We start from the raw sequence: 22,039 nt of genomic DNA on the forward strand, positions 1-22,039 counted from the left end.
CTTCCTCCCGACTACCCCCCTGCCCCTCAAACCCCAACCATCCCATTGAGAGACTTGGGGCTTGTGGTCGGGGATGTTTTACTGAGCTGAGCTCCGATACAATTCTTCTAACACGACTAGGTATTACCAGGGCCTCATCACACGACAAATTCAACCGAGGTAAAGGCCTGAGTGAAGCCTGGTCTCTGTCCGAGGTACATTATCAGCCTTGGCTCCTTAAGTCCTCGACCCTCACCCCCCCAAACGGAAAGAAGAAGAGGCCCTCTCAGTTATCCAGGCTCATGAGTAGAGCAGTGCCTCTCTTGATCCAGTGATCAGAGGTCATGGTCCCAGAGCGGAGGTCGATGCCAATAACGAAGGATGCACGGTCTGAGCTGCCTGCCCGGTTGGGATAGTAATAGCAGGGACAGGAATACATGCCTGCAGGAAAGGACAGGAGAATGAGTCAGACCCTGGAGCCACTGGGAAAGCAGGGCAGGAGCAGATGGGGGGGGGGGGGGGGCGGTGCTGGAGAGCGGAGGCTGGGTTAGGATGCAAACTAGGGAGGGGGCAGGCAAACTAGGAAGGGGGCAAACTGTCCCACCCTTGGCACTCTTCTTGCGGCTCTCAGTAGGCCGGAAGTGGATGGTGGGCATGAGGCAGACAAGCTGCATGGGTTCTGCCTCCACCAAGCAGGAGTTCTTCCGGTCCCAGCCGGCACCCTCCAGGTATAGACCCCGAACCCAGACACCATCCTGGGGAGACATGGGAACAGGTTGCGGGTAAATCCAGACCCTCAGTTGCCAATGCCCCCACCCCTGTCCTGCCACCTTTTTCCTCCCCTCCCTCTCAACCAGTCGTTTCCCACCTTTGCTCCCAGCCCCTCCTCCTCCACCAGACTCCCCTCTGCTCAGAACCCTAAGCACATGTGGCACCCACCTTGGGTGGATACACTAGGTTGCTGTCATCCACAGTGGAAACAATAAACTCCCAAGAGAGGCTGTCCACTGAAATCTGGAGATTGAAGGTGAGAATAAGGGAGGATCCTCCCACACACACAGAGGAGAGCAAATACATATCATCAGTATCCATTCCCATCACACTGTCCACATGGCTCACATTGTTTTGGCGAGCTGAAGACTGCAGCACGGCAGTGAGGAAGCCAGTGGGAAAGGTGAAGCCAGACAGCCAGAAGATCACAGGAGGCCGTGCACGGCTGGCCCACATCTCAAACTGCTCCACACGCATGGCCAAGTCCCGGGTCCATGAAGCCAATGGCTTCTGTGAGGGGTAGGCCTGAAGCAGGAGGTAGTGTGTGTTTATTCATTCACTTATTCATGCATTCAAATTCTTACTGTGAACATTTGAAGCAGATAGAAGAATATATAGTGTCAGCCCCTGTTCCCCAAACCATAGTTCAGCAAAGCTCTCCAAAAGCCAATTTCCAGGAAAGAAGCATAAAACGACAACTATTAACAACAGCACCAGCAATGCTAACCAGTTACCATTAATGAAACACCTTTTAAGGTGCACAGTACTAGGAACCCTTGAAACATCCTTGGAGAAACTTAGGGACTTGCCCTGGGTAAGTTTCTATGTTAACAACTTTGCAAAGTCAGTCAGTGAAGGGCAGAGTCAGATTTCAACCTTGAACCTGTCTGACTCCGAAGCCCAGGCTCACTGCTTTCTGCTATAGGCTTCCCTAGGACCAGGAGGCTGCAGGTCCAGGAGTAAAAGAAGAGTTCATTGTTGGAGAAGGATCAACAGTGAGATAATCTTACCTTTCCCCAGAGCGGAGGGACATGGGCATCAAAAATGCAATTGAAAATCTCTTCCAGGCTGGTAGACATGACGATGAGGCCCTGGATGCCTTTTTCTAGGTCTGTCAGTGAGAAGCTGGATGGGGAAAGGTGGAGGATCATAGATGGGATGGGCCTGGGAGAGACATCCTAGGCAGGGCGTGAAGGCCTTTCCTCTTGCCCCATCCCTGCGTTACACAGAGCCCCACCTCCCCCCATCTCACAGGATGGTCTCCATCAGCTTGTTGTATCTCTGAATCTCCTGCAAAAGGACCACATTGAGTGGGGAGGGGTCCATAGCCAGTAGTTTTCGGGTCCCCTCATAGTCGATCATTTCCGGGATCTTCTGTTTCACATCGGCAGCCAATTCAAGGACCTGCCGAAGCAGGAGTGTTGAGTGTAGACCTCTCTTCCTCCTTGGTTTCCCTCCCCCAGGTGACTGTCTGTCTGTCCTTACCTTCTCCTCCCGACTCTGGCCTCCGGCCCTGGTGGGTGTAATCTGGGGTTGCAGGGAAAGCAGAGTCTCAAACAGAGTGCGTGCCTCTGTGATCTGGGAGGCCACATCGGCATTGGGGTGCTGGCCAAAAGCCTCTGGGGGGTCCATGCCAGGCAACATGCTGATGTACTCTTTGTACGAGGCCAGGCTCCCATCCTTGGGGATAAAATAGGTCTCCAACACTGACAACCTGGGGAGTCAGTGCAGAATTATCACCGCACTGTGGGGACTTGGGGCTCCCATGCCAGGCCAAGGCCCTATCCATCCAACTCTCTGCTCTTACTTCACCTCCCATCTCCCATTCACTCCTCAAACACTGCCCCTACCCCCAATCCTGCCACCTGGCACCCCACTCAGTGCCCCCCTCACCGGTAGGAGGGGGTCAAGAGAGCCTGGTCACAGAAATAGTCATTGATGTAGGTGGTCAGCAGGCGCCGGTCCCAGTCATCCGTGACGTGTCCACCATAGTTGACCCCGGAGATGAGGTACTTGAGTGCATCCCAGGGCGTCTCCTCATACTCGTCCAGGTAGAGGCTCAGCAAGTTCTCTGACACCTGTGCATGGCCCCAGCCCACACCCCCAGCCCCACACACAGTTATGGCAGGAATTCTTCCAGGGGCTTCCAGTCAGTGATGATTCCTGCAGGGCAGCCTCGGGGCAGAAAGTGTAAGGAGGGAGGGTGGGGTGAGGGACCCTGGTCAGCACAAACCTCAAAGTCAGAGTCATTGAAGCCGTAGATGATGTTCCAGCCAAGTTGCAGGAACTTTTTGCGTTCAAGTAACACAGAGTGAAAGAAGCACAGTGCGAACAGCAGTTTCTTATACTTGGTGGGCTTGGAGCAGCGGGAAAACTGTGGTTCTGTCATCAGTTGGTAAAGACGAGTCATGTTGGCCTTTAGGCCCTGGGGACAAGGACGTACAGAGATGGGATGACATGCATCTTGCATGGCCCTAACACTAGCACCATCATGTTCAGTTGTGGAGCTTGCTCATTGCATAAGGGCACTGGCTGAAGAAATGAGTGAAGGTTGAAATCCAGCCCTTGAGCTGCATGCCAAGACATGCACTCATCCACAGGGCTTGCTGTCCTCCTCCTCACACTCGGGCGCTGTATGGACTCGTGGCAGCCCTGCCTTCTCATCTCCACCCCCACTCCTTGATCCCCTCAACCGTGATGTTCTCAGTGGTGGGTACTACTACTACTACTAAGTCGCTTCAGTCGTGTCCGACTCTGTGCGACCCCATGGACTGCAGCCCACCAGGCTCCTCCATCCATGGGATTTTCTGGGCAACAGTACTGGAGTGGGGTGCCACTGCCTTCTCCCCAGTGGTGGGTAGGCCAACTCAATTTGTGAGTGCCAAAAAATATGAACAAAAACATAAACATGGGAACTTCCTTCATGGTCCATTGGTTGAGAATCTGCCTTGCAATGCAGAGGATGTGGGTGTGATCCCAGTGAGGGAACTAAGATCCCACATGCTGCCAAGCGACTAAGCCCTTGCACCACAACTACTGAATCCACATGCCACGATATAAGATCTTGTGTGACACAACTAAGACCCCACATGGCCGAATTAATAAGAAATGTACACAATTTCTTATTAATTCGGCCATGTGGGGTCTTAGTTGTGTCACACAAGATCTAGTGACATATCATCAAAGAGGAATGAGCTATATGATTGGATTTATCAGGCTTCATGAGCAGGTTGGGGTTTGGCCAAGTCTTACAAATAGAAAGGATGTAACGAGGCTGAGAGGAGGGCTGTCCAGAGATGGGAAGAACTGAAGGAATAAAGGCACAAAGGGGAGATAAAGTGAGAAGAGGATCTTTCTGAAATCAAGTGAAGTGCTCAGATAGGGTAAGAAGGACTGTGAGCAGATGGCAATACAGTAAGAAGGGCATTTTGAGCTGACTGGACCCGATTCACCAGGAACCCTGGAGCCATTTCTGTTTTGAATAGGACAGTGATACATTGAAACAGTGTTCTAAGGAGATTCAACATGATGGACAAAAGGGAGCAGGGAGAAAACAGAAGTAAGAACATTGGTTAGACCAGGAACAAATAGAAAATCTGATTTTTAAAACTATCATTTATAACATCATCAAGTCATGTAAAGCACTGAGGAATAAATCTAATATAAATGTATATAACTTTAGAAAATTTACAAAATTTTATTAAAAGAAAGAATAAATGGAGAGACCTACTGTACTCATGGATTGAGAAGCTCAATATCCTAAAGATGTTGATTTCCCCCAAATTGATCAATAGGACTCTTTTGGTGAAACTTGACAAGGTAATTCCAAAATTTATGTTAGGGAATAAAAGATCAGGAATAGCCTAGAGAAGAATAAGGTAGGAAGATTTGCCTTCCCCAGCCATCAAGAATTATTATAGAGCTAGAGAGTAATTAACACAGTGTATATTGACCCCAGGATAAACAACTTGATCAATGAACAGCATAAAGGGCCTAGAAACCCATCTGCATATGTATATGAAGACTGCAACACTTAACAAAATCGGAACACATAATACATTTAGATTAAAATAGTGTATCAATTTACTGAAGTCAGCAACCATGTTGCAGTTATATAAGAGAACACCCTGATTCTTAGGAGTGAGTCCTTTCCACTGAAATACACTACAGTATGTGGCAGTAAAGGGCCAGGATATACAATTTACTCTCAAATGTTTCAGAAGTGTGAGTGGAGAGAGAGAAAAACAGAGATCAAATGATAAAGCAAGTGGGACAAAATGTTAACTACAGATGGATTTGGGTAACGTATAGGGGGTTCTCTGTACTATTATTCTTACAACTTTTCTGTAAATGTAAAGTTCTTTTCAAAATTTTTTTAAAATATTGGTCTCTTTGTCAGCTTCTAAAAGGAATTCAGTTGCACCAAGCACATCTGAATGTCCTTTCTCAGAAGGCTCGGTGGATTGCAGGAAGGTTCTGCATCACCAGCAGGCAGCCTGTCATGGACAACTCTCCTGGGCTGACCTCCAACAGGACTGCCTCCCCTGGTGACCCACTCACTACAAAGCCATCCTGTCTGGTTCCTCTTTCCTCCTGATATTTGCTCCCATTCATCATTGCCTCCATGGTTCAGTTCAGTTCAGTTCAGTTCAGTTCGTGTCCGACTCTGCGACCCCATGAATCGCAGCTCGCCAGGCCTCCCTGTCCATCACCAAGTCCCGGAGTTCACTCAGACTCACATCCATCGAGTCAGTGATGCCATCCAGCCATCTCATCCTCTGTTGTCCCCTTCTCCTCCTGCCCCCAATTCCTCCCAGCATCAGAGTCTTTTCCAATGAGTCAACTCTTCGCGTGAGGTGGCCAAAGTACTGGAGTTTCAGCTTTAACATCAGTCCTTCCAAAGAAATCCCAGGGCTGATCTCCTTCAGAATGGACTGGTTGGATCTCCTGGCAGTCCAAGGGACTCTCAAGAGTCTTTTCCGACACCACAGTTCAAAAGCATCAATTCTTCGGCGCTCAGCCTTCTTCACAGTCCAACTCTTACATCCATACATGACCACAGGAAAAACCATAGCCTTGACTAGACAGACCTTTGTTGGCAAAGTAATGAATGTCTCTGCTTTTCAATATGCTATCTAGGTTGGTCATAACTTTTCTTCCAATGAGTAAGCGTCTTTTAATTTCATGGCTGCAGTCACCATCTGCAGTGATTTTGAAGAAAAATAAAGTCTGACACTGTTTCCACTGTTTCCCCATCTATTTCCCATGAAGTGATGGGACCAGATGCCATGATTTTCGTTTTCTAAATGTTGAGTTTTAAGCCAACTTCTTCACTCTCCTCTTTCACCTTCATCAAGAAGCTTTTTAGTTCCTCTTCACTTTCTGCCATAAGGGTGGTGTCATCTGCATATCTGAGGTTATTGATATTTCTCCCGGCAATCTTGATTCCAGCTTGTGCTTCTTCCAGCCCAGCATTTCTCATGATGTACTCTGCATATAAGTTAAATAGACAGGGCGACAATATACAGCCTTGATGTACTCCTTTTCCTCTTTGGAACCAGTCTGTTGTTCCATGTACAGTTCTAACTGTTGCTTCCTGACCAGCATACAGATTTCTCAAGAGGCAGGTCAGGTGCTCTGGTATTCCCATCTCTTTCAGAATTTTCCACAGTTTATTGTGATCCACACAAAGGCTTTGGCATAGTCAATAAAGCAGAAATAGATGTTTTTCTGGAACTCTCTTGCTTTTTCCATGATCCAGCAGATGTTGGCAATTTGGTCTCTGGTTCCTCTGCCTTTTCTAAAACCAGCTTGAACATCAGGAAGTTCATGGTTCACATATTGCTGAAGCCTGGCTTGGAGAATTTTGAGCATTACTTTACTAGCCTGTGAGATGAGTGCAATTGTGCGGTAGTTTGAGCATTCTTTGGCATTGCCTTTCTTTGGGATTGGAATGAAAACTGACCTTTTCCAGTCCTGTGGCCACTGCTGAGTTTTCCAAATTTGCTGGCATATTGAGTGCAGCACTTTCACAGCATCATCTTTCAGGATTTGGAATAGCTCAACTGGAATTCTATCACCTCCACTAGCTTTGTTCATAGTGATGCTTTCTAAGGCCCACTTGATTTCACATTCCACATTGTCTGGCTCTAGGTGAGTGATCACACCATCGTGATTATCTGGGTCATGAATATCTTTTTTGTACAGTTCTTCTGTGTATTCTTGCTACCTCTTCTTAATATCTTCTGCTTCTGCTAGGTCCCTACCATTTCTGTCCTTTATCGAGCCCATCTTTGCATGAAATGTTCCCTTGGTATCTCTAATTTTCTTGAAGAGACCTCTAGTCTTTCCCATTCTGTTTTCCTCTATTTCTTTGCACTGATCGCTGAGGAAGGCTTTCTTATCTCTTCTTGCTATTCTTTGGAACTCTGCATTCAGACGCTTATATCAGGCTTAGTTACCCCACAGCATATGGGATCTTAGTTTCCCAACCAGGGATCGAACCCAAGTACAAGGCAAAGTAATGTCTCTGTTTTTGAATACGCTATCTAGGTTGGTCATAACTTTCCTAGCCTCCATGGTTACTGCTTATTAAACCGACCTAAACAGCATCTACCTCAGGGCCAACACACCTCTACCCATTACAGAGGGTGGAGTTCAGACAACAGAGGGCCCTCTGGCTACAAGGCACATGCCTCTCTTAGAAGGCAATAAGAAAGGCTCTTAACAAATTAAAAAATAAGGGTTGCATCTCTTTGACAACACATATCTGAACTGTTTGACATTTTTTTAATGGGAAGACAGACTACTTCTGTTGACAGAAGAAAATAAAGGTAAATAAAAATCAACTTTAAACATAGATTTTTAAAAATTAGTGGTGCCATTAACAACATGGAACAACAGACTGGTTCCAAATCGGGAAAGGAGTACATCAAGGCTGTATATTGTCACCCTGATTATTTAACTTATATGCAGAGTACATCATGCGAAATACCAGGCTCGATGAAGCACAAGCTGGAATCAAGATTGCCGGGAGAAAGATCAATAACCTCAGATACGCAGATGACACCACCCTTATGGCAGAAAGTGAAGAAAAAAACTAAAGAGCCTCTTGATGAAAGTGAAAGAGGAGAGTGAAAAAGTTGGCTTAAAACTCAACATGCAGAAAACTAAGATCATGACATCTGGTCCCATCACTTCATGGCAAATAGATGGGGAAACAATGGAAACAGTGAGAGACTTTATTTTCTTAGGCTGCAAAATCACTGCAGATGGTAATTGCAGCCATGAAATTTAAAGACACTTGCTCCTTGGAAGAAAAACTATGACAAACCTAGACGGTATATAAAAAAGCAGAGATATTACTTTGTCAACAAAGGTCCGTCTAGTCAAGGCTATGGTTTTTTCCAGTAGTCATGTATGGATGTGAGTTGGACTATAAAGGAAGCTGAGCACTGAAGAACTGATGCTTTTGAACTGTGGTGTTGGAGAAGATTCTTGACAGTCCCTTGGACTGCAAGGAGATCCAACCAGTCCATCCTAAAGGAGATCAGTCCTGGGTGTACATTGGTAGGACTGATGCTGAAGCTGAAACTCCAATACTTTGGCTACCTGATGTGAAGAACCCTAACTCACTGGAAAAGACCCTGATGCTGGGAAAGATTGAAGGTGGGAGGAAAAGGGGATGACAGAGGATGAGGTGGTTGGATGGCATCACCAACGCAATGGACATGAATTTGAGTAGGCTCCAGGAGTTGGTGATGGACAGGGAAGCCTGGAGTGCTGCAGTCCATGGGGTCACAAAGAGTCAGACACAACTGAGCAACTGAACTGACTGATTAACAAAAATGGGCCAAGGAGATAATCTGCCTGCAGGAGCTGAAAACTTGTTTTGAGAGCTAGTAATTTATGATGCTGGAGTGCCAAAAAGAAGTACTTTGTAACCAGATGGAATTCACACCTGGCACTGAGTTCAGTAATGGAGCCAGAGAGGGGGATTGGGGTTGAAATCAGGAAGAGGACAGTTTCTCCATCAACTTGTGAAGGGAGGAAATGTAGAATGAGGACAGGACAGGAGGAGAAAGAAACACAGAAGTAATCAATGATGTCGCAAGAAACAGAAGGAGGACCAGGAGTGTATCAGGGAAACTAGGTGGACAGTCAGCTGTGCTAGCCTCCCCAAGATGGCCAAAGAAGGATTTAATGATGAAAGACATCCGCATGCCTGTGCATCTGATCAGTTCTCATTTATTGAGCACCTACTACAAACAGGTCCTTGCATTGGTCACAGGATGAGCAAAATGGTGAGGGAGATGAAAAAGACATAGTCTCTGCCCTCTTGAGCTTACAGTCTAGAAGAGAAGTCAGGTATTAACCAGAATCACACTAATAGGTGTAAAGTTCTTGAATTGGAAGGTCAGAGGGAACAGTCAAGAGGATTCCTGAGAAAGTGCTGGTGGGACTGAGACCTAAAGGGGCAAAGAAGGGGGTGGGGAGGAAAATAGGGAGGACAGTTCATGAAAAAGCACCAGGCTGGAGAACACAGTCTGTCAAGGAAGAACAGCGAAACAATTTTAAAAGTTGATGGTGTAGGTAAAGAAAGCGAAGGGGAAAGTTGCGACAAACAAAGCAGGAGAGGTGCTTGCAGGGGCACACAGGCCATGTGAATAGGGCTGTGAACTTGATTAAAAGCAACAAGAAGCTACTAAAATAGTTTCCTGCTGCTAAGTTGCTTCAGTCATGTCCGACTCTGTGCAACCCCATAGACGGCAGCCCACGAGGCTCCCCCGTCCCCGGGATTCTCCAGGCAAGAACACTGGAGTGGGTTGCCATTTCCTTCTCCAATACATGAAAGTGAAAAGTGAAAGTGAAGTCACTCAGTCGTGTTCAATTCTTGGTGACCCCATGGACTGCAGCCTACCAGACTCCTCCATCCATGGGATTTTCCAGGCAAGAGTGCTGGAGTGGGGTGCCACTGCCTCCAAAAATAATTTAAGCAGAGGTAAATGGGCAGGATGTAGTGACATAATCAGATTTTAAAAGATTGGTATGATTGCATTCCAAGGTGACCTTATAGTACTGGAGATAAAAATTTCAGTAGAGCTGGAGGGAAGGAGAAAGGCCAGGAAGTGAAAGTAGGGAGAGAATATAAGGAAGTGTCCGGAGGAGGAAGGGGCTGACAGGTCCACACACTAGTTATATACTCTTCCTTTGCCTTAGTTTCCTACCTGTAAAATGGGGCTGATAGTACTTACCTGATAGGCAAGTGTGTGTGTGTATGTTAAATGAATTAAAAAATGTAAGCATTTAGAACAATGCCTGGCATGTAATAACACTCAAAAAAAGTTAGCTATTACTACTATGTTCTAAGAGTTTGGCACGCAGAAGTGGAATTTCTGAGGACAGTAGAATCAGAACAGCAGCCTTGTTGTTAAGGTTAAACCCTCTCTCTGAGGCCAGGAGGAGGACACGTATGCCTCCTGGCATGGGCACTGCTGCTGTCTACAGTTGCCCATACCTTTGGTGGCTCTGTGGTCATCTTGATGCTGGCCTGCAAGATGGAGATGGGGAAGTCTGGGTGGGGGCTGGAGCTGAGCCAGAGGCGGAAGGAAGGGTGCGGATCCTCCACCTGCAGCTGCTCCACCAGTTTATCCAGGTTTGGCATCCAGGACAGCGACAGGTGGCAGTTGGCGAGGAATACCCAGTGTCCTGCAAGGGGGTGCTGATGTGGTGGGAACCACTCCCTATGCCCCGTCTGTCCCCGCACTGTTCCTCTGGTAGAGGGGCTAGTTTAGGGGGAAGGTCCAAGTGCTCAGGTGCCAACCCCCAAGGCCTTCTGGAGGAGAGGGAGCTGCAGTGACAGCAGGGTGACAGGTGGGAGCTGGTGGACAGTCAGGCCAGGGCCATGGTTGGGGGCAGAAGAACTGGGTAGACACTGACCCTGAACCACACCCTCTCGGAGGAGCCGAGCCGCGATGGGGGCCTGGCCCTGGCCCAGAGACAGAGCGTGGAAGCGCTGGGCCATGCCTGTATGCTCAGCCAGCTGGAGCAAGGCACTGGTGGGGTCCACGCCGGGGGACAGGATGAACACCAGTGGGGTCCGTGGGGCCGAGTCCTCCATCACCTGCCAGCAGCACAGGGTGTAACCTTAGGCAGAAGGCCAGGTGAGGTCTCGGGAGAGACTGAGGAAGTGCGGGTGGCAGACTGGGACAGGGAGAAGCAGGTGGGAAGGCAAAAGAGCCACTGACCAACTTCATGTTTAGCACAGGCGGCTCAATGAAGCGGGAGCCAAGGTTGGAGACGATAAAAGAAGTTACACAGAAGGCCACACGGTCCTGGCGCAGGGAGCGAACAATCAGCATTCGTTGCATTTCATTGCAGGCATTTTCCCACTCACCTGGGGGCAAGGTTAAGGTTAAGGTTAGTGAGCCCGGAGGAGCAGGCAATCTGAACAAAGAGACGCCTTCGGGGACACTGGGCCAGGGGGCAGATGCGCTGAGGGAACTTGGGAGAGACATGGAAGGAATTAGAGGAAAGAGCAGGTGTGAGGCTGAAGGAGGGAAGAGAAAGGAGAGGGAGGCCTGGCTCCAGGCACCTGGCAGCATGGCCTTCTCGGGGGTGGCGTTGGTATACCACAGGTTCCAGTCCCGAGGATACTGCTCAAAGGAGTTCATGAGCCCATGGAAGTTGGTCAGTTTGTCCAGCTCTGTGATGTTATCCCAGTAGGCGTCTGCGAGCCAGGTGGTACAAGGGTTATCCATTTGGCCCTCACGATCCAAGACCTGGGGCAGGGGGACGAGAGAGGAGAAAAGCATTGACCCAGACTATCCCAAAAGATCTTTTTGTACAGTTCTGTGTATTCTTGCCATCTCTTCTTAATATCTTCTGCTTCTGTTAGGTCCATACCATTTCTGTCCTTTACTGAGCCCATCTTTGCATGAAATGTTCCTTTGGTATCTGATTTTCTTGAAGAGATCTCTAGTCTTTCCCATTCCATTGTTTTCCTCTATTTCTTTGCATTGATCGCTGAAGAAGGCTTCAGCGATCTTATCTCTTATCTCTTCTTGCTATTCTTTGGAACTCTGCATTCAGATGTTTATATCTTTCCTTTTCTCCTTTGCTTTTCACTTCTCTTCTTTTCATAGCTATTTGTAAGGCCTCCCCAGACAGCCATTTCGCTTTTTTTCATTTCTTTTCCATGAATACACAGAAGAACTGTACAAAAAAGATATTCATGACCCAGATAATCACGATGGTGTGATCACTCACCTAGAGCCAGACAACGTGGAATGTGAAGTCAAGTGGGCCTTAGAAAGCATCACTATGAACAAAGCTAGTGGAGGTGATAGAATTCCAGTTGAGCTATTCCAAATCCTGAAAGATGATGCTGTGAAAGTGCTGCACTCAATATGCCAGCAAATTTGGAAAACTCAGCAGTGGCCACAGGACTGGAAAAGGTCAGTTTTCATTCCAATCCCAAAGAAAGGCAATGCCAAAGAATGCTCAAACTACCGCACAATTGCACTCATCTCACAGGCTAGTAAAGTAATGCTCAAAATTCTCCAAGCCAGGCTTCAGCAATATGTGAACCATGAACTTCCTGATGTTCAAGCTGGTTTTAGAAAAGGCAGAGGAACCAGAGACCAAATTGCCAACATCTGCTGGATCATGGAAAAAGCAAGAGAGTTCCAGAAAAACATCTATTTCTGCTTTATTGACTATGCCAAAGCCTTTGTGCGGATCACAATAAACTGTGGAAAATTCTGAAAGAGATGGGAATACCAGAGCACCTGACCTGCCTCTTGAGAAATCTGTATGCTGGTCAGGAAGCAACAGTTAGAACTGGACATGGAACAACAGACTGGTTCCAAATAAGAAAAGGAGTACGTCAAGGCTGTATATTGTCGCCCTGTCTATTTAACTTATATGCAGAGCACATCATGAAAAATGCTGGACTGGAAGAAGCACAAGCTGGAATCAAGATTGCCGGGAGAAATATCAATAACCTCAGATATGCAGATGACACCACCCTTATGGCAGAAAGTGAAGAGGAACTCAAAAGCCTCTTGATGAAAGTGAAAGTGGAGAGTGAAAAAGTTGGCTTAAAGCTCAACATTCAGAAAACGAAGATCATGGCATCCGGTCCCATCACTTCATGGGAAATAGATGGGGAAACAGTGGAAACAGTGTCAGACTTTATTTTTCTGGGCTCCAAAATCACTGCAGATGATGACTGCAGCCATGAAATTAAAAGACGCTTACTCCTTGGAAGGGAAGTTATGACCAACCTAGACAGCATATTGAAAAACAGAGACATTACTTTGCCAACAAAGGTTCGTCTAGTCGAGGCTATGGTTTTTCCTGTGGTCATGTATGGATGTGAGAGTTGGACTGTGAAGAAGGCTGAGTGCCGAAGAATTGATGCTTTTGAACTGTGGTGTTGGAGAAGACTCTTGAGAGTCCCTTGGACTGCAAGGAGATCCAACTAGTCCATTCTGAAGGAGATCAGCCCTGGGATTTCTTTGGAAGGAATGATGCTAAAGCTGAAACTCCAGTACTTTGGCCACCTCATGCGACGAGTTGACTCATTGGAAAAGACTCTGATGCTGGGAGGGATTGGGGGCAAGAGGAGAAGGGGACCACAGAGGATGAGATGGCTGGATGGCATCACTGACTCGATGGACGTGAGTCTGAGTGAACTCCGGGACTTGGTGATGGACAGGGAGGCCTGGCGAGCTGCAATTCATGGGGTTGCGAAGAGTCGGACACGACTGAGCAACTGATCTCATCTGATTTGATCTGATCCCAAAAGAATAGGTTTTTTTGTCTTTTTCAAGGTGAAAAAGCCAAGGTAAGTATTTCATGAAACAAAATGAAGACATGAAAGAAAGGAATCTGAGATGGATTGGAATCCACCTTTATTGGGGAAATAAATGGAAGGAAAGGGGGAGCCTGTGTATCTGAGCCACCATGTGGGTGAAGGCACAGTCCAAAGTTAGGAAGCGGGCGCCCTCTTGTGGTATCCTGGCAATACTGCCTTCTACCTGAATGATGGCAGTTGCAGCTGCACCCTTAAGCAGCACAACCTGTTCACTGTCACTTATTAATTTAACAAATATTTAGTGTTCACCAACTATGTTTTAAGCACTCTAGACACACAACTGAACATAAAAGACAAATACCTCTGCCCTTGAGGAGCTTATTTTCCCACATGGAACAGCAGATAATGAACCAAAAACACAGCAAATAGTTATCTAGTAGGTTAAAGATGGCAGTGCCATGGAAAAAGAGAATAAGTTGAGGAAGACTAAGGGAGACTGGAAGTGCTTAAGGGTAGCTGGAACTATTAAGACAGTCAAGGAAATCTCAGTGAGGTGAGATTTGAATCAAGCCTTAAAGGAGGAGAGGGAGGGGCACAGTGTATACCTGTGGGAACAATTTTCTGGCAGAAGGAACAGCTGGTGTGAAGGCCCTGGGGTGAGACATGCCTGCGACAGTGAGAAGCCTGTGCCGCTGGAGTGGGGAGAAGGCAAAGGGGCTGAGGGTGTTTGGAAGGGAGAAAGTGTAACAGTGACCACGGAATCCAGGATGGGGAAGGAGTGGCCTGAGAGTCAGTGCAAGAGTGGCCAGATCATGCCAATCAGTGGGTCACAGGGAAGGGGCTCAAAGCCCCACCTGTAATGCGGGCAAGCCACTCCTCATGGCCCCCAGGAGCTTGTCATACACCTGCTCCTGGCAGCTTTCCTCCGCTCACTTGCTGGATCCTGGGCTTACCCTCTGCATCTGGGGTCCATTCCCGACCTTGTCCACCCCACACTCAGATATACTCTACCCAACTCACCACGCCCCCGCGTAGAAAGAAGTTGTATTCATCCATGTTGAGTTTCCCAGAAGTCTCCAGAATTTTGGCACACATCTGAAAACTGAATAGCAGCTTGTGGCGCTCGAAAAGCGTGCGGCAGGTGTACCTGGGAGGGGCAGGGGGTGGGGGTTTGGGAGGCACGATACTCAGCATCGAGGCTTCCTGAGTGAAGACCCGACAATCACAGAGCCCTGCCTATAGGGAGGACCTTCATCAACCTCTAATCCAAACCTCCTGTAAACAGCCTAGCCTTCAGGGCTCTAGAGAGAGGATGTGATTCTCCCAGAATTTCCTCAACACTGACTGGACCCCGGCTATGTGCCAGGTACACTGCCAGGTCCTGAAGACACAAAGGTGAATGAATACAGTCTCTGTCCTGCTGTCCTGGAGGAAGTCAGGCAGAGTGGGGAGGACAAATGAGGGACCACATGAGAGGACATGAGAGGTTACCGTGTGACAAGATGAATCCTATACATGAGTGGCAGCACTCTCCTGCCTGGACCGGAGCCGGAGGTGCAGCAGAGTCACCGTGATGTGGCAGAGAGGAGAGGGGAGGATGCCAGGGAGAGCTCAGATACAGGCCAAGGAGGCAGTGGTGGTGAGAAAACCATGGTGTGCAGGGCTTCAGCGATGCTCAGGGTCCAGTGTAAGGAGGGGGAAGGTGAGGCTGCAGGGCAGGTGGCAGCCAAGGTATGGAGGACTTTATGGCTATTGGACACAAAACTACCACCACAGAATGGAAGCTGGGGCTGGGGTGGCACGGCCAGATTCGTGTGTTTGAAAGGCTCACGTTGCTGACCGCAGGACAGATTGGAGAGGGACAGAGCTGGAGGCAGAAGGACCTGTTGGGAACCCGTGGGGGAATTCAGAAAGAAAGATCACGGTGACTTCAATTGAAGTGAGTCATGGCAGTGGACAGACTTGGGTGGGAAGGGGGAACGGTGTGCAGAAAGAATCATGAGCAAAACCTGTGGACTGATCTGAGAGGTGAAGGGCAGTGAAGAGCCAGGAATCTCTCCCAGTTCAGGTGCCTGGGAGGTGGCTGTTGGTGCCACTCAGGGGTGCAGCCCCTGAAGAAAGAGGGGAGGCGAGTTGGACGTGAAACAGGTTGACCTTGAGGGGTCTGTGGGATGTCCAGGCGGGGGGTTAGGAACCTCACTACTCAAAGTCAGAGCCACAGACCACGAGCAGCAGCTTCACCTGGGAGCTTGTTAGAAATGCAGGCTCCCAGGTCCCAGCCCAGACCTACTGAGTCGGAGTCTACATTAACCTGCGTCGTGGACACATTAACCTTTTGAGAAGTGCTGGCACAGGGGTAGGTCCTCCACACAAGGCTTAATGCTCAAGGGAGACACTGGGACTGGGACTGGTCAGCCCATGGTGATGGTCAGCCAAAGGGTGGACACTGTCCAGGGGAGGTGTATGGTGAGAAGAGCAGGGGACCAGGGGCGGTGGCAGGGGCAGCTCCAAAGCACAAAACCAGAGGGGATGGTGGGCACAGAGCCACTGGGCCTCACACCGGGCGCGCGCGGGATGCGGTGAGGCGCCCAGACCTGTAGACAGCGTAGGTGTGGTACTCGTTCAGGTAGTCGATGCGGTCCTCCAGCTTGTTGCTGCGATGGCTCTTGTCGATGCTGAGGATAAAGAGGCTGATGTAGGCGTCCAGGGAGAACTGGTACATCGGGTCGATGCGGCCCATATCGTTGAGCACGAAGAACAGCACAGAGGCCCGCTGGGCGCAGGGGCGGTAAGCCTGTGGAGGGGGCGGAGTCAGGGTCGGAGGGGCGGGGGCTCGGAGAGGGGGCGGGGCCGGAGGTCGCTGTGGTTCACCTCTCGGGCCAGGTCGATGTTGATCTCCGTGGTTTCGCTGGTCTCTAGCTGTTCGGTCACCTCGGTGGCGGTTATCTTGGAGGTCCGCAGGGTGTTCACCAGCTGCACGTCGTCTAGCAAGGAGCCCGTGGCCTCGTTCAGCAGCCTGGAGAAAACGCAAAAGGAGCGTGGATAAAGGGGCTTCAGCGGGTGTTGAGCCTGGCCGGGAGCAGGGGATGGGCGACCCCTCATCAGCGCCCCCCTCCCTGCCCCCGGGACTGTAGTCAAGCCTTCGAGCAGACCCCGCGGGCTGTGGGCTGGGGGAGGCAGGGTCTCACCGAAGGATCTCGTCCTCCAGCTCCTTGAGCTTCCTTTTGCCAGCGGCGATATTGATGACCAGGGAGTCCTTCTGCTCCTCCAGCTCCGGCCGCTCCTTCCGGACCACAATGCCCAGCAGCTGGGCCTCCAGGCCCTGAGATGGCCAGGACCCGTGGTGAGAACCCCACTCTGGTGACCTTTACCCTTTACATCCCTTTACACCTCTCAAGCCCCATATCCCCAGCTGCCGACACAATCTCAGCCTTTTCTCAGTCCTGGCCAATTCTACAGCCCTCTGGATTCACCCTGGTTCAGTCTAGGCATCGGCCCCCACCCACCTGTTCTTTGACAGCGAAGTTGACAATGGTGGTCTTGGCTGATGTCTCTGGGCTGTAGTGGGGGTTGGAGAGCTTGGTGGTGATGTAGAAACGGAAGTTGGGATTGTATTCCACCTCCTTATCTCCAATGCGCATCAGCAACCGACCACCTGCACTGACAGGAGGGTCAAGGGCAGGGACTCCACAGGACCAAGTGTGGGTCAGGGCTGACCCATTGTTCCCCAACTGGAATCCAGTAGCAGGGACTCAGCCTGCCTACGGCCCCAACCCAGGTGTGTCTGAATACAGGGACAAGGTAGTAGGAGACACAGCCAAAGACCTAGCGCTTTCCTGCCATGGGTCCGACCTCGCTGGTCTCAGCCCAACCCCACCATAAGCCTGGGCCCTGACCAATTCGAGCTACAGATTTGTTGAGCACAGGGTTGAGTGTGGGATCCAGATATTCCTGCACATTCTGGAGCAGAACTGGATATCCAAACTGGATGGCGTTTTCTAGGATTCGGAGATAATCGTTCATCTGCAGGTCGATGATCTGTAGGCCCTGGAAAGCAAGGGAAGCTATGGAAGAAATGCTGAGGGATACAAGATGGGTAATAGCCAAAGGGTAGGATCTGAGAAAGAGTCAGACTTGGGAAGAGAATCTAAGGGGACGAATCAGCCCTCCCCCATCTCCAGCCCTGTACCTGATTTCCTTCCATGTTCTTGATCCATTTCAGGGCCTGGGCCTGCGGATCGATCATCAGTGCCCACCTGAAGGAGGAAGTGTGAGTCAGAAGATAGGCTTAGCCTTCACTTGGGCCTGTGCTCCCAGCAACATCCTCACCTGTTGCCACGGGTGACAATGATGCCGTTCTCAGTGGAGAAGGCATCCGAGGGCAGCCCTTGAATGTTCCAGTCCCGAACTTTGGTAGGATTGGACAGGAAGTTGTCGAATGTGAAGCGGGGTGAGCAAGGAACCTGCAGCTCTGAAATCTGGATGGAAGAAGCCTGGAGCTTCAGCCTGGATATGAGAGCCCAGCACCCCTGCCCCTTCCCAACATCTGTTACTCCCAGAGGCTGTGATCTTAGAGCCCAGGAACTCATGCATCGCACCCAAGCCCTGCCTTACCTTCCTGATCCAGATTTGGTTGACTATCTCATCCCGGTAGTTGGTCAGGAAGGGCCCCATATAGGACAGGAAGGCAGCTGCCAGGAGACAGTCTCCCACCAGGTAGCCCAGATCCTCCTCCAGGCCCTGGAGGACAGCAGGGGAGGTAGGTATAAGTCTTCCTGGGCCCCAGTACTGGAGGCACATGGACAAGTCTGAAGGCACTCCCCCCTCTGGACACTGTCCAGATCAGAGGGAGTCTTTCCTTCTCCTAAATCCTTGTGCCCCAAGAATTCAACCCTACCCTCACAACTTTTGAGTTCCCCATGTTTTATTTTTTTCATATTTTGGCCGTTCCATGTGACTTGCAGGATCTCAGTTCCCTGACCAGGGATCAAATCCAGGTCATGGCAGTGGTAGTGCCAAACCCTAACCACTAGACCATGAGGGGACTTCCTTGAGTTCCCCAACTTTAACAGCAATGTTTATTTCTTCTCTCTTTCTTTTCTTGGTCGTGCCACATGGCTTGTGGAATCCTAGATCCCAGGCCCTCGGCAGTGAGAGCATGGAGTCTTAATCACTGGACCACCAGGGAATTCAGCAGTGTTAGTTTGTGATAAGGCCTAACCCTCTTGTGAAGCCAGGAGCTCACTGAGATCAGAGATGAGATGCCCCAGGTTGGCTTCAGTCAGGTCAGTGGGCTCTATCAGGGTCCTCGTGAGTGTTTTCCAGCCCCACCTACACAAGGGGGCAGATCCCTCCTGACACAAAAGCCTCTCCTCCCACTATTCTCACCAAATGGGAGAGGAAGAATGCCCACGCCCCATTCTTGGGTGTCCCTACACCCAAGCATCGCCATCATTTCCCCTCCTGTCCCTCCACCTAAATGGGCTGGGAGCTGATAGCAGTGGTGGGCAACAGCTAGGAGAGCCAGGGGGTGCAGCTGGCCTCACCTTTACTGTCTCCTCCCATCGGGCCTTCTCGCCAGCCAGCCCGGACACCAGCATCCCAGCACGCTCCAGCTTCATCTCCATCTCCTCAGACCTCTTGCGAAGCTCCTCCTTCTGTGCCAGCTTCTCATCATACTGTTTCTTCAGCATCTCCAGTTTCTCAGCCACCTGGGAGGGATCAGAGTATGGGGATCTAACACAGGCTGGAGGCCAGACGATTCTGGCTTCGGATTACCCATCTGCTATGTTGTGGCTCTATGACCTCTGGGAAAAATGATCTCTTGGCGCCTCAGTTTCCTCAGGTACAAAAAATTAACACCTCCCCTGCAGGGTTGTTGTGAAGGAAAAAACAATATCAAATATATGTGATCAGGTGAGTTTTCTTTCCTGAGCCTCCACCACTCCACCACTCCTTCCTTGAGCCTGGAAACTGCTTGGTCATGGACTCAAGGCTGAGGAAGAGATGGGCCTCTTGTAGCACAGGGATAAACCACACAGGATGTTTTGACAAGAGAGGACCAGATAGCACAAAAATAACCGCCATTCCATGTTGTTGAGAGAGTGACTCCTGAGTTCTCATCACAAGGAAATTTTCGTTTTTTCCCAACTATTGAGGTTGACTTCCAAGAACTTGGGAATGAGATAAGTAGCTCTCCAAGGAATTATCATTATTATTTTTGCCTGTGCCAGGAGGCACGTGGGGGTCTTAGTTTCCCAACCGGGAATTGAACCCATGGCCCTGCAGTGGAAATGTGGAGCCCTAATTATTGGACCACCAGAGAATTCCCTCCAGGGAACATTTTTTAAAGCAAAGTGGAGATTCAAAATGTCACCCTTGAGTGACTTGAGCATCTAAAGAAAGAAGGTGTCGCTCAGGGATCAGATAGGCCACTCAGAGGCTAGGGGCCCACAGGGAAAGGGTGCTCTGGCCCTCACACACACGTGCTGGGTTATCTGGCAGGCTCTACTGCATGGCACTTGTCATCAGGTTCACGCAACCACCTCCATGCACTGAGCCCACACTCATCAGCAACCTCTGATTGTAATTTGGCTTCCCGTGGAGACTGGGCTCTGGGGAGGCAGCCAACCTACGTGATAGATCTATATTTCATTATTTATTTTGCATGTTTTCACTGTTTTGATTTTCTACACAAGAAATATATGCACAGGGTTAAAGACCTAAATAATAAAATAAAAGAGGTTATAAGGAAAAGCAATGGTCCTCTAGCCCACTTTCCTACTTAGTTCCATTCTTCAGTAGCAAATTATTTTTTAACCATGTCTCTTTTTATTTCTTCAAGTAATTATCTCCCTATCTCTGACTATTATGCTTATGCAGCTACTGGATGTATGTGTGTGTGTGTGTGTGTGTGTATATATATATATTTATATTTATATACAGCTTTAAATTTTTGGAGCTTTAATCTTTTTAATTAAAAATAATTATGAGAAATTTCAAACCTAAGAAAAAGACTAATATAAGCAATACCTACACACCCATCACCCAGATTTAACAGTTAACATTTTGCTGTATTTACGCCATCTACTTGTTTTTCCCCAAAGTATTTTAAAGAATGTTGCAAACTCATGACATTTCAACTTTAAATACCTCATAATGCATTGCTTTTTAGAAAAGGACATAGTCATAACACCATCATCCCACCTAACATCTTTAACTTTTTTTGAAAATAACTTGTCCCATTTGTATTTTTTTTTTTGAATGGTGAATATGTTTCACACAAATCAACATTCCAAAGGAAGAAAAGTGTGCTGGGGTTTGTCCTCCTACTCCTGACCCCAGCTCCCAGCCCCAGCCTGAGAGGGAGCCACTGTCAGCAGTTTCTAGTGTAACTTTCCAGACCAAGTCCATCAACAGTAAAGAAAATGTGAGCATCATGAGGGGAGCGCCACGTTTGCCACTGAATCAGACCCAGGTAGTGCCCAGCACTCAATAAATATTTCTTGAATGGATGATTTTTTTTCAAAAAGATAAATGGTAACATTCAGTATCACTGTTTCATACTTTACTATTTTTCACCTGTCTTCAAATCCATTCTTGTCAAGCTGTCTCATTGTTTTTAACAGCTGCTAATTTTGTGTATGATGGAATCACAATTTATATGACAAGTTTCCTACTGATGGACATTTGTGTCTTCCCAACGTTTTCTATAATTAACAAAGCTGTAATGAGTACCCTTGTACTTGCATGAGCACATCTTGACGCTGCTAGTCCTTTTCTATTTTAATTGTGTTTACTTTGTGAATAGGTAACTTAAAATTCAAGAGGCATGAAAGCATGAAAATCTTCCTCCCAACCCTCTGCTCCATCTACCCAGCTTCCTTCTTGAGGTAGCCAATGTGACCTGATTCCAGTTCATCCTCTACGGATACTACAAGTATATTTTATACAGCTGTTTCCTGCTTTATCAACGTTAGACTATTTCTATGGACTTAATGCTATGATAGATGAAGATCTGATTCCCTTATACCAACACACCTCATCCCTTTCTCTCTACATCTAGTAGTTTTTTCTTTTTTCCCCCAAATATCACAATGTTTATTGATAGATACAAGTTATAAAATCAGGACATGAACATGATTGGATAAATTAAGTGGACTTCATTTCAATACTATAATAAGAGGGACCAATTAAAAATCTCACTATTTGTTTCACACCCACAAAGACCACTTCAAGGGCATTTAGAATCTCTCAAGGGCTTCCCAGGTGGCGCTAGTGGTAAAGAACACACCTGCCAATGCAGGAGACATAAAGAAGCAGGTTCGATCCCTGGGTTGGGAAGATTCCCTGGAGGAGGCCACAGCAACTCACTCCAGTATTCTTGCCTGGAGAATCCCATGGACAGAGGAGCCTGGCCGGCTACAGTTCATAGGGTCGCAAAGAGTTGGACATGACTGAAGCTACTTA

At 48.5% G+C, this 22,039-nt stretch overlaps 1 protein-coding gene across 3 annotated transcripts in view; it reads right to left on the bottom strand.

The window, feature by feature from the left end:
• Positions 1–61: 61 nt before the first annotated feature.
• The window catches only part of DNAH2 (dynein axonemal heavy chain 2), a 108,685-nt gene continuing 86,707 nt past the window's right edge, over positions 62–22,039 (bottom strand). Inside the window, exons 66-88 of one of the 3 annotated variants that reach the window (XR_015147933.1) lie at positions 19,117–19,281; positions 18,185–18,310; positions 17,900–18,048; positions 17,760–17,826; positions 17,467–17,617; positions 17,077–17,225; positions 16,759–16,892; positions 16,442–16,586; positions 16,165–16,364; positions 14,591–14,717; positions 11,345–11,531; positions 10,998–11,146; positions 10,690–10,873; positions 10,268–10,458; positions 2,984–3,175; positions 2,644–2,828; positions 2,236–2,430; positions 2,003–2,154; positions 1,761–1,875; positions 1,099–1,275; positions 919–993; positions 584–734; positions 62–420 (exon numbers count right to left, since the gene is read on the bottom strand). Coding sequence is in view for 2 of the 3 variants with exons in the window: in XM_086359070.1 (XP_086215196.1) it covers positions 266–420; positions 584–734; positions 919–993; positions 1,099–1,275; positions 1,761–1,875; positions 2,003–2,154; positions 2,236–2,464; positions 2,644–2,828; positions 2,984–3,175; positions 10,268–10,458; positions 10,690–10,873; positions 10,998–11,531; positions 14,591–14,717; positions 16,165–16,364; positions 16,442–16,586; positions 16,759–16,892; positions 17,077–17,225; positions 17,467–17,617; positions 17,760–17,826; positions 17,900–18,048; positions 18,185–18,310; positions 19,117–19,281 (3,753 nt within the window). In the remaining variant the exon portion in view is untranslated. Of the gene's footprint in view, positions 421–583; positions 735–918; positions 994–1,098; positions 1,276–1,760; positions 1,876–2,002; positions 2,155–2,235; positions 2,465–2,643; positions 2,829–2,983; positions 3,176–10,267; positions 10,459–10,689; positions 10,874–10,997; positions 11,532–14,590; positions 14,718–16,164; positions 16,365–16,441; positions 16,587–16,758; positions 16,893–17,076; positions 17,226–17,466; positions 17,618–17,759; positions 17,827–17,899; positions 18,049–18,184; positions 18,311–19,116; positions 19,282–22,039 lie in introns of all 3 variants that reach the window. The other 2 variants (XM_086359071.1, XM_086359070.1) reach the window with 2 other exon arrangements.

This window comes from Bos grunniens, chromosome 19 (assembly GCF_055505025.1).
Source record: "Bos grunniens cultivar Pamir isolate PY7600 chromosome 19, Bosgru_T2T1.0, whole genome shotgun sequence".
Lineage (NCBI taxonomy): Eukaryota > Metazoa > Chordata > Mammalia > Artiodactyla > Bovidae > Bos > Bos grunniens.